The 12,398-nt window shown below is 42.2% G+C and overlaps 1 protein-coding gene across 1 annotated transcript; it reads right to left on the bottom strand.

Annotated features, from left to right (window-relative positions):
* Window positions 1–1,383: 1,383 nt before the first annotated feature.
* Window positions 1,384–2,397, bottom strand: LOC142840437 (melanoma-associated antigen B4-like). Its single transcript, XM_075956959.1, has one exon. The coding sequence runs from the start codon at window positions 2,395–2,397 to the stop codon at window positions 1,384–1,386; it is 1,014 nt and encodes a 337-aa protein (XP_075813074.1).
* Between the last annotated feature and the right edge of the window lie 10,001 nt (window positions 2,398–12,398).

The following is a 12,398-nucleotide window of genomic DNA, read 5'->3' as shown; positions in this document are numbered from 1 at the left end:
TTGTTTCCTCTTCATCTGGGTGGAACTGTAGAACGGGCCTTTTCTCTTCCCAGAATTCTCCTAGTCTGCTCACCCTGCCTATACTACCTTCTTGGCTACTGGCCAATCAGCATTTTATGAAGCCAGTGAAAGTGACAAATCTTTAGTTGGTACAAGAGCATCATACCACAGCACCTGGGACTCTGATATCCTTTGGGATTTCTGTGGGATTAAGAGTAAGCCTTGTAGGTGTAGGTGCTTGTACAGACCAGAAGAGGGCATAGATCTCCTAGAGCTGGAGGCAGTATGAGCAATTAAAAATTGTTTAATAATATTTAAAATAAAACTGATATAAGAGTCACAGTGCGCTAAAACATAAGAGAAATAGAGCAGTGTTGTCTCTAAATCACATGCTTAATCTAAATTCTTTCACTTAACTAGCCATGTAAACATGGGAAGAAGTAGATTTGTAAGTCTTGCTATCCATTGAGAAGTGATTTTGACAAGTTCTTTCTTGTATAATGGGGATACATGTGTATAGTGCAAAGGATCTATGCTTGAATACCCATTGTACTGACTTATCAGACTTATCAGAAAATGTCATTTTTTAATGGGAGCATTAGAATCTAATTTATTATTTTCCTTATTTTTCTTAATGGTTTGCCTAAAAGATTTTACAAAGTCCTGTATGCCAAGCCCTGAACAAAAAGGTAAAACAAGGCCTTCTTCCCTGAAGATAACTAGTAATGAATATAGATAGATATATTCTGTTGAACATAAATCACCTCACTTATTGTTTCTTTAGAAAGTAGAGGTCTTATTCTATTCTGTCCAATAATGAGAGTATCTTAGAGAAAATATCATTGCATATTCCAGACCTCCTGCTTCTATTATCGAACATTTCCAGTACACAGGGAGATGACTCTGAAAGAGTAGATATTCAGTGTGTGTTTGGTTAAAGCAAGAACTTTTAAAACAAGAGATCTGATTCTCTGCTAATTTCTCACACATATTTTAATGTCGGAAACAAAAGTCAGTATGTATACCTGACATCAATGCCAGGAAAAGGACTAAAAGAAAATATTCACCGAAGAGCCTAACACTTTTGAATATTTTTCTTTAATATTTCACACACCATTTTCTTAATCTAATTCCATAGTATCTTATGAACATCATGAAATCCTTAGAATATCTCAAATTTTTAACTGCATTTTAAATCAATCCAAAAAATTTGAGCTCCCAACTTGGTAAACAACAGTGAAGGAACAGGCTACAAAATTTATCTGTGTACATTCTAACCCCAAGTTAAAAATTTGCTAAAAGACCCCCAAAAGATTATCAACAGCTTATTTGCAAAAAGATGAACAGACCTTCTCAACAATAAATCACAGGTTACCTTATACCTCACTTGTGAGTAGGACAACTTAACTTGGTCTTAGTACATCCCTTGGCCTTGCCTTTAGTGCCAGACTTGGCTGCAGCTGCAGCTTGGGCTTTCTCTTCCTCTTCAATCAAATCCTGCTCAGAACGATATAAGCAAACCCCAGGCAAGGCTTCACTGGTCATGGCTAAAAAGTCCATCACTTTCATCTCGGTTGCTTCAGCATAGGCTATCTGGCCCCACAGGAACTGATAGGAGGGAGGATCACTGTTAGGAACCTGACGGTATTCTATGTATTCTTCCTGCACTAGCTGCTCAGTGATGAGCTTCCTGATATCCCCAAAGAAGACGTGTGTGATCCCATCATAGACTCCTAATGCATTCAGGAAATACCAGACATCCTCCTCGGCAGCACAATAGTTATTTAGGTAGATCACACTGAGGAGAGCAATCAGAATGCCCCTGGTAGGAACACCTAGCTCATTGCTCCTACTTCCATCATCCTCGAAATCTAACTTGCTCACAAGCTCATATGCTTGACCATGTGGCAGGATTTCTTTCAGCTCAAGGCCAAACACCACATCCAATCGATAGGAGGCTTTCTTGAGGATCTCGGTGAAGTGTTCCTTGAACCTTTTGTTGATAACTTTGAGCATCTCTCCCCTCTTCAGGGGCTGCTGCACTTTGTATTTGTAGAGCATGTACTCCATCAGCATTCCCGTCTTCCTTGTCATAACATCCATCTGCATGCTTCTAGTGGAGAGTAGAGCCCCGGGGGGACGCTCATTTCCATCCCCTTGGCCCTGGTCACCATTATCAGACCTTCCATGGGTCACTCCCTGGCTAGCAGTGCTGCTGGGTGCTGAGCTTTCAGACTGCTGTGGGAAGTCAGCAGTAGAAGTGCTTGGCTTAGCATCTCCTGAAACTTGATCAGAGCCATCACGTGACTGTGCTTTCTCTGCCTCCTTTGCTTGAGCATCCTTGAGCGCCCGCCGTTTCTCACGAGCACGCGCCTTACTCTTCTGTCCCCTTTGCATGGTGGCTGGCGTCAGGGGCAGCAGGACAGAGTCTTGGTAGTAGAACAGGTAACTGAGATACCTAAATCAGGAAAATAACGTACTATGAGCACTTTGAGCATGTTGAGAATACTCAAGCTTTCAACAATTCTTTCCCCTCCTTGTCATACACAGTATAATGACATCAGCGTTCTAAGCACTCACTGTATTCCTCACCTTATATATACTGTGAAGTAAAATATGGCTGCCTTTCTCTGGTGTTTGAACACTCTCAATTCTACTCACATCTAGTACTAGGCTGCTGTAATGTTTCACAGAACCCAGGAGTAAGGAAGCCCAAAGGAGACTTCAACTTGAATGAAAACACCAATTCACATAACATGAATGGTGAAGTCTCACGAGGCCATACCCCTAAATGATACATTTTAGACAGTGGCTGTTACAAAAGGGAGATTCAGTCTCCTGTAGGCATAATCGTTCAGTAGTAAAACCCTATGTAAGCAACACTAAATGGACATATTAGGCTTTATTTACATCTTTATGTAAAGAATGCATGTGTTTTTTGTTATTATTACTTACACTATTCATATTATTGTGAAATAAAACAATATATAAAATGTCTGTATATATTTATAGATTGTCACATATGTAACAATAATAATTATAAAATGGGCTGTGGATTTGAGATGACATGGAGAGGAATGGGTAGGGATGGAGAGAAGAGAAGGAAAAAGATATAAATACAGTGCACATAAATTAAATAAAAATTCAAAACAAAAATAATCACAGCACTCAGGAGGTACAGGCAGTAGGACTTCCAGGAGTCAAAAGTCATCTTGTCTACAATGTGAGTTCTGGGGAAATCAGAGCTATATATAAAATAAACTGAATTTTCAATAAAGAGAAAGACCAAAAATCATTATGCGTACTGGGAGAAAACATATACACACATGATGTGATGGAGATGCTGAATCTCACAAGGCTAACCTTTGCCCTCTTGTGCTGACAATGCCCTGGGAACAGAGCCTGTGGCTAGTTAGGACAGGTGTACATGTCCAAGTCACACTATAGAGCCTGACTTGCAGTGGCCCCATTATTTTAGAAGAGATTCCCTCACCTCCACATATCTTCACTGATGTTAGGTACTGGAGACCAAGGCTAAAGTGGGCCTATAGGAGACCAAGGCTGTCCCTTCTCAGAGAACAGGCTCAGAGGAGCACAGAGGGCTGTCACACTTCCAGCTCCTAATTCAGGACATTTTAAATATCCCTGTGCTATGTCTTAGTTTTCAGTTTTCATTCAGCCAGCAAGTTAGTATCCTGCTCAGACATTTGAAGCTGACCCTGTTTTTTTGTCTGCACTCATTTGGTGAAGTTATGGAAACGGCTGTAAAGTTCCTGACATGCACACCTAGTATCATAATCTTCCCCGCTTCCCTCAACCACTGCTGTATTTCCTCTCTTCCTTTTCTGCTCATCCTGGTCAATTTCTCATTATCTTCTTACTTTTCCCTAACAGTACAGGAGAGTATTGACAGGAGATTTTAACTCTTTCATTTTATTTATTTAATGATGTCTGCTTTTGCACTCTTTGCCACTTTACCTAGGTCTTCAGGAATGCTAAGCAATCATTGAGGTAATTTTTCAGCCTCTACCCTATTTATAATGATAATAAATTATTATATTTTGTAAACTACACATTATATTATCAATTATTATATTAAAGTATGATATAAATTATTATTATAACTATAAATTATATAAATATAATATCTCATAAATTATTATTATTATTAGTAGTAGTATTTTGCAAGACAATGTGCTGAAACCTTTTTTTTTCCTTTTTGGTTTTTCAAGACAGGGATTCTCAGTGTAGCTTTGGAGCTTCTCCTAGAACTTCCTTTGTAGACCAGGTTGACCTTAACCTTACAGAGATCCAGCTGTCTCTGCCTCCCCAGAGTTCTGGGATTAAAGGCGGGTGCCACCACTGTTTAGCTTTTTTTCTTTCTTTTTAAAGGTGGCGCTGGTTCCTTTTTTTTTTTGAAAGATGGCGCCCAAATTTTGCAGTATAATGTGCCTTTAGTTCCAATTCTGAGGCAGGTTCTCTGTGGGGCCCTGTCATGAGTCATTGGAGGACATGGCTAAGGGCTGGCCAAGTGAGACCTTTTTCTGACTTTTCTGGCACATTTTTTAATTTTTATTTCTCTGTCTTTATGACCCTTTAACTCCGCTTCCCTAGGAATGAAGTTGGGTCCCCAATTGTCCTTATGCTCTACGCCTGAAGAAATACTCGAGCCCAGGGTTCTGCGAGGGCTCACTATGGATGCCCATTTAGTGAGAAGTTCTCTGCTGAATTCTGAGTCCAAACTTTGACTTGTGGTCTAGGGCTCTGCCATCTTTTTAATCAGTGTTCTTTTCTACGGGTCTTAGAATGTTCTTACCCCGGGTTTTTACCTTGACAGCCAATCTCTTTTAGAGGAATCTGCCTGCCGATCTATTCGAGCGCACTAACTCCAGCCCCTCTTTCCAGAGGAAGAAAAAATAAATGACATCCGAGGCGTGCACAGACTCATACAATTGACAGAAGGGCCACGTTGCACATGGAATCCCAATGCTGTGGGCCCAATACAGTGAAAAACCTCAAACTCCTCACTGTACTCGTATAAATCTTCCTATCCTACCCAATTGCAACTCCTCCCTCAGTCCACTGCACAGTTGGAGCCTCTCAAGACTGACAGTATGGCCCTGCCCACCCTGCCATTTGCCTATCACTCTCTCACATCCTCTCATTTTGTATACCACATCCCTGGTGTTGCATGCATGCCCTCCGCCCCACACATACTCACCAGACACTTTGAAGCTTAACTATCAACTTTCAGATGTAGGATTCTGGTCTCGTAGACTCTCCAGGGCAAAACGAGGGTTTCACAGTCTTTTTTTTTTTTTAATTTTTTTTATTGATAAAAGAAGAATAAAGAAAAAAAAACAAATTTCCACCTCCTCTCAGCCTCCCCTTTCCCTCCAGCTCCTCCCACTCTTCTCCCCCTCCTCCCACTCTTCTCCCCCTCCTCCCACCCCTCTCCCCTTTCCCCCACTCCTCTCCCCCTCCCTCTCCAGTCCAAAGAGCAATCAGGGTTCCCTGCCCTGTGGTAAGTCCTAGGTCCTCCCCCCTCCGTCCATATCTAGGAAGGTGAACATCCAAACTGGCTAGGCTCCCACCAAGCCAGCAGATTGCGTAGGATCAAAACTGCGTGCCATTGTCCTTGGCGTCTCATCAGCCCTCATTGTTCGTCATGATCAGAGAGTTCAATTTTATCCCATGCTTTTTTTGGTAATAGTCCAGCTGGCCTTGGTGAGCTCCCAGTAGATCAGCTCCACTGTCTCAGTGGGTGGGTGCACCCCTCGTGGTCCCGACTTCTTTGCTCATGTTCTCCCTCCTTCTGCTCCTCATTGGGACCTTGGGAGCTCAGTCCATTGCTCCAGTGTGGGTCTCTGTCTCTATCTCCATCCATCACCAGATGAAAGTTCTAGGATGATATGCAAGATATTCGTCAGTATTGCGCTAGGGTGGGGTCATTTCAGGTTCCCTATCCTCAGCTGCCCAAGGAACTAACTGGGGACCTCAGCTTGGGCACCTGGGAGCCCCTCTAGGGTCAATTCTCCTGCCCACCCTAAAGTGGGTCCCTTAACTAAGAATTGTGGTTCCGTGCTCCCCTATCCAACCTTCCTTTATCCCGATCCTCCTGTTTCCCCAAGTCCCCCCTCCTTCCCTTCTACCTTTTCTCTCCCCATCTCCCCTTACCCCCTTCCCACCCCACCCCCAAGATCCCACTTTTCTCCCCGGCAATTTTGTCTACTTCCCTTATCCTAGAGGATAACGATATGTTTTTCCTTGGGTTCACCTTCTTACTTAGCTTCTTTAGGTTCACCAATTGTAGACTCCGTGACCCCTATTTATGGCTAGAAACCAATTATGAGTGAGTACATCCCATGTTCTTCTTTTTGGGTCTGGGATACCTCACTCAGGATAGTGTTTTCTATTTCCATCCATTTGCATGCAAAATTCGAGAAGTCATTGTTTTTTACCGCAGCGTAGTATTCTAGTGTGTATATATTCCATACTTTCTTCATCCATTCTTCCATTGAAGGGCATCTAGGTTGTTTCCAGGTTCTGGCTATTACAAATAATACTGCTATGAACATAGTTGAACAAATGCTTTTGACATGTGATAGAGCATCTCTTGGGTAAATTCCCAAGAGTGGTATTGCTGGGCCCAGGGATAGGTTGATCCCGAATTTCCCGAGAAACGGAAACACTGACTTCCACAGTGGTTGCACAAGATTGCATTCCCACCAGCAATGGATGAGGGTACCCCTTCCTCCACAGCCTCTCCAGCAAAGGCTATCCTTGGTGTTTTTGACTTTAGCCATTCTGACAGGTGTAAGATGGTATCTCAAAGTTGTTTTGATTTGCATTTCCCTGATTGCTAAGGAAATTGAGCACGACCTTAAGTATCTTTTGGCCATTTGAACTTCTTCTGTTGAGAATTCTCTGTTCAGTTCAGTGCCCCATTTTTTAATTGGGTTAATTAGCATTTTAAAGTCTAGTTTCTTGAGTTCTCTATATATTTTGGAGATCAGACCTTTGTCTGTTGCGGGGTTGGTGAAGATCTTCTCCCAGTCAGTAGGTTGCCTTTGTGTCTTAGTGACAGTGTCCTTTGCTTTACAGAAGCTTCTCAGTTTTAGTAGGTCCCATTTATTCAATGTTGCCCTTAACGCCTGTGCTTCGGGGGTTATACCTAAGAAGCGATCACCTGTGCCCATCTGTTGTAGGGTATTTCCCACTTTCTCTTCTATCAGGTTCAGTGTTTTCGGGCTGATAATGAGGTCTTTAATCCATTTGGACTTGAGTTTTTTGCACGGTGATAGATATGGGTCTATTTTCATTCTTCTACAGGTTGACATCCAGTTGTGCCAGCACCATTTGTTGAAGATGCTTTCTTTCTTCCATTGTATACTTTTAGCTCCTTTATCGAAAATGAGTTGTTCATAGGTTTGTGGGATAAAATCCGGGTCTTCTAAACGATTCCATTGGTCGACTTCTCTGTTTTTATGCCAGTACCACCCTGTTTTCATTACTGTAGCTCTGTAATAGAGTTTGAAGTCAGGGATGGTAATGCCTCCAGAAGATCCTTTATTGTATAGGATTGTTTTGGCTATCCTGGGTTTTTTGTTTTTCCATATAAAGTTGATTATTGTCCTCTCCAGATCTGTGAAGAATTTTGATGGGATCTTGATGGGGATTGCATTGAATCTATAAATTGCCTTTGGTAGAATTGCCATTTTTACTATGTTGATCCTCCCAATCCAAGAGCAAGGGATGTCCATCCATTTTTTGGTATCCTCATCAATTTTTTTCTTCAATGCCTTAAAGTTCTTGTCAAATAGATCTTTCACTTCCTTGGTTAGATTTACCCCGGGTTTCACAGTCTTAATGGTTCCTCTGATCCCCCATAGCTAGGGATTGTTTCTATGTATCCTAGCATCCCTTCTTCTAAGAATATATGTATAACAGCCACAAACATAACCACTTTTTCATTAGTCCTTGGAGAGGAAGTCTACATTTGCAATACATTGTGACAGTTTTCTCTTAGACCTCAGATGGCCGGAAATTGCATTGGATCTTCTAATGTCCCTATCTTTTCAAGAATGGACTCATAAAGCAAAATGATTCTTCCTGGTTTTGATAAAACTCCCACAGGCATCATAGTTCAGGGGAGGTAATATGAGCTAACATCACTTGTTCCTCAGAGCTTGACATCTCAGGCCTGACAGGAGGGCCAGGACTCTGTAAGCCTTCCTGTTTGGGGGACAATTCCTCCTATCCCCACACAGGTCTCTCTCCTTTTGAATTAGGACCTTCACTAATACAACTGGATTTCCACCTATTACAGTCTATTGTGCTTCTTGCTGTTCCTTTTCAGACAGAACCTGAGAGCAAACCAACCTCTTTGTTTGCTGGCTTAACAGAATGACTTCTTGGGTACCGAGATCCTTCCTTCCACTGATCGGAGCCCGTCCTTATCTGTTTTTTTTTTCTTTCTTTATTTATTAAAGATTTCTGCCTCCTCCCCGCCACTGCCTCCCATTTCCCTCCCCCTCCCCCAATCAAGTCCCCCTCCCTCATCAGCTCGAAGAGCAAAAAGGGTTCCCTGACCTGTGGGAAGTCCAAGGACCACCGACCTCCATCCAGGTCTAGTAAGGTGAGCATCCAAACTGCCTAGGCTCCCACAAAGCCAGTACATGCAGTAGGATCAAAACCCAGTGCCATTGTTCTTGGGTTCTCAGTATTCCTCATTGTCCGCTATGTTCAGCAAGTCCGGTTTTATCTCATGCTTTTTCAGACCCAGGCCAGCTGGCCTTAGTGGGTTCCCGATAGAACATCCCCATTGTCTCCGTGTGTGGGTGCACCCCTTGTGGTCCTGAGTTCCTTGCTCGTGCTCTCTCTCCTTCTGCTCCTGATTTGGACCTTGAGATTTCAGTCCGGTGCTCCAATGTGGGTCTCTGTCTCTGTCTCCTTTCATCGCCTGATGAAGATTAATATTCTAGATGCCCTTCTACGGAAGAATGGATGAAGAAAGTATGGAATATATACATATTAGATTACTACTCAGCAGTAAAAAACAAGGACTTCTTGAATTTCGCATACAAATGAGTGGAAATAGAAAACACTATCCTGAGTGAGGTAAGCCAGACCCAAAAAGAGGAACATGGGATGTACTCACTCATATTTGGTTTCTAGCCACAAATAAAGAACATTGAGCCTATAATTCGCGATGCTAGAGAAGCTAAATAAGAAGGTGAATCCAAAGACAAGCATATAGGCATCCTCCTGAATATTAACCATCCTTATCTGTTATAAATACACCCTCACTGTTCTCAGTCCAACTGTTCTCTTAGTATCAATTTGGAGTCCTTACAAGAAACACGCTTTTCTTTTTGTTTTATTGTGGGTTTTTTTGTTGTGTGTGTGCGTGCACTTGTGTGTGTGTTGACGAGCTATTCTCTTCAGAACTCATTCTTTAGTGAGTACTGACAGCTCTTCTCAGTTTACTCCAGTTAGGAGCAAGCCTGCTGATTTTAAAGAATCAAGATCATTTTATTATTAATAATTTTGCAGTTTGTACAGGGTATCACTTAACAGAATAGATTTTTAGTGTGCTTTTACCACAAAAAAATCACATAAGAAAGTAAAAAATGTATACCTTAAGTGGCTGACCCATATAAATCCTTTATTATCTATATATTTATTGAAAATATGATTCTACACACTGTAAATTTACAAATTACAAGTCCTATTCTTTTTCATTTTTAATTGTGTATGTATGTAGTATGTGTGGATGCATGGTGTGTGTGTGTGTGTGTGTGCATCTATGTGCCACACACAAATATAGAAATCAGAACGTTTCAGTTAGCTCTCCATTTTCATCTTTTCATTGGTTCTGCTGCTTGAATTCAGGTTACTAGGCTTGGGAGGCAAGTGAGTTCGTCTGAGAAGTATTCTTTAAATTTTTTTTTTACCAATTTTAAGTTAGTTTTTTACTAAATATTTAAAAATGTGTTTCTTAAATACAAATAAAAAATTTAGTAAATATTTATTTACTTAGTGCATGTACGGTAGTAGGCCTCTGGAGGTCAGAGTATGATCAATAAGAGTTGTGACACACACCCCATACAGATTTTTGGGATCAAACTGATTATCAGGCTTGGAAGTAGGTGCTCCCACCTGCTGAGTGATCACGACCCACCCTCATGAAGTAATACAATTATTCACAGAATGTTTTTCTTTTTTTGGCTACAAAAAGATATCCAAAGAGTCTCAGTTTGTGGAGGCAAATAATAACATTACATTGTAAATAGAAAATAGTCAAAACATGACCCATACTCCAAAAAATCAAAAATACTTCAGTAATTAATTCTATTTTAATTACTAATTCAATAAACAATTCTATATAAGTTGACTATACTTTAAAGAGAAAAGTCTAAAAAAAAGAGAGAAAAGTCTAGCTATTTCAGTAAAATGAAAAAATCAGAATGTTATTCTCTTGATCAAATTAGGCCCTCATTACTTAGAAAGTGAACATCTGGCAATCATAGTAAAGTATCTTCCTCAGCCCCCCAACTGACATAGAAATAATATCGATTCCATGTAATCATGGCAGTCATGGTGGCCACTGTAGATAAGGAACTCTCTTCTGCAAGCTTTAAAGTCACGGCTCTTAAAAGAAAACTGTATTAGTTTGGGTCACCATGACCAAAAACAACTTGGAGAGGAAAGGGTTTATTACACTCACAGTTCATATAACAGGCATTATCAAAGGAGGCCAGGACAGGAATTCAAACAGAGCAGGAACCTGGGGGCAGGAACCCAGAGACAGGAGCTGATGCAGAAGTCATGGAGAGGTGCAGTTTACTGGCTTGCTTCTGATGACTTACACAGCCTGCTTTCTTATAGAAGCCAGAACCACCAGCCCAGGGATGACATCACCTAAAACAGGACGTGCTGTTCCCCACCAGTCACTAATTAAGAAAATGCCTTCCAGACAGATTTTTTTTAATACATAAATTTGTACTTGCAAGTGTTCATTGCAGAGTCATTGGTCTGATTCAAGGCCTCTGGATTCTGCTACACTATTGATTTTGGGCCCTCATTGGAACCCCTTTTTGTTATCCCGCTGTTGTGGAGATCCTGCAGCTTTGGGTCTGCAGGACCAGTCCCCTCACATGCTCCAGCAGAGCATAGATGGGGTGGGGCAACATATAAGCCTGGTTCTGGGCCTGGATAGTTACAGGATTGGTCAGTCCCCTAGCCCTTCCTTGTCCTCTCAACCCAGGCGAGCTCTCCTGCACTGCCCTGGCAAGTTCACCACTTGCAGTGATTAGCAAGTGGCAGGGCCAGTTCTCCCGCTTTCATGTCCTCGGGTCAGATCTTGCATACCTACTCCTTCAGGGCCAGCTCTACTTGTGTTACCCAGGTATGGAATACGGGTCAGTCTCCCAAGTGATGTAGCTCATGAGGGGCAATGCCTGTTCTCCTCTTATGAGTTCAGGGTCAGCTCTCCCATCTGCCTCTGGTGTTAATGGACATGGGGTGGGAGGGCATCTGCCCCTCACCCATGCCACCATATGACAGATGGGAAGTAGGACAGCTCTCTCATGCTCATAACTTTGGGGATGGCTCACCCACATCTCTACCAATGCGGTTGACTCTGTTGTGCTGCCCATGCAAGGTGGAGAGTCTGCTCTCCTGAGTGTTGCAGCTGGTGGTGGGCAGGGGCTGCTCTTCTGCCTTTCTGACCTCAGAGGCAGCTCTCCCACCTGCCACAGACATTGACAGGTAAGTAACGGGGACAGTTCTCCCATGCTTTCAACAACAGGGCTGACTTATCCTCATCTTTCCCAATGGGGTTGGCTCTATTGTGCTGCCCAGGCAGGTTGAGGGCTTGGTCTCCCGAGTATTGCAGCTGGTGGTGGACAGGGACAGGTCTCTGGCCCTCCTAACCTCAGTGCCAGATCTTCCACCTGCCTCAAGCACTGATGGGGAGATGGTGATGGCATCTCTCCCTTGTCCATAGTGTCACATGAAAGATGAGAAGCAACCAAGAAAAAAAAAAGATGAGTAGAGGGGAGAACTCTCAACCTTCCAGCAAAAAAACTCATAACCTTCCAGCAAAATCTTATGGAGGCATTTTCTCAATTCAAGTTCTGTCCTTTCAGATAAGTAGCTTTGTGTTAAGTTGACATAAAACTGCCAGCATAAAAACCTACTACACCTGTCACTTTACCAAACTAGTATAATCCCTAACTGTATTCTAAACAGTTACACTTGTACCCACATATAAGATAAGTTTCCACATCAAGGAAACTTATCTTTGCCGCAGAAGGAAAACATTACAGAAAACCACAACTGATCAAAATACAGAGGCATGGAGCCAAGTCCCAGTGGATACATCTACAATGTAA

The sequence above is a fragment of the Microtus pennsylvanicus genome, chromosome X, assembly GCF_037038515.1.
Source record: "Microtus pennsylvanicus isolate mMicPen1 chromosome X, mMicPen1.hap1, whole genome shotgun sequence".
In the NCBI taxonomy this organism is placed as follows: Eukaryota; Metazoa; Chordata; class Mammalia; order Rodentia; family Cricetidae; genus Microtus; species Microtus pennsylvanicus.
This window is presented reverse-complemented; position numbering and strand designations above follow the sequence as displayed.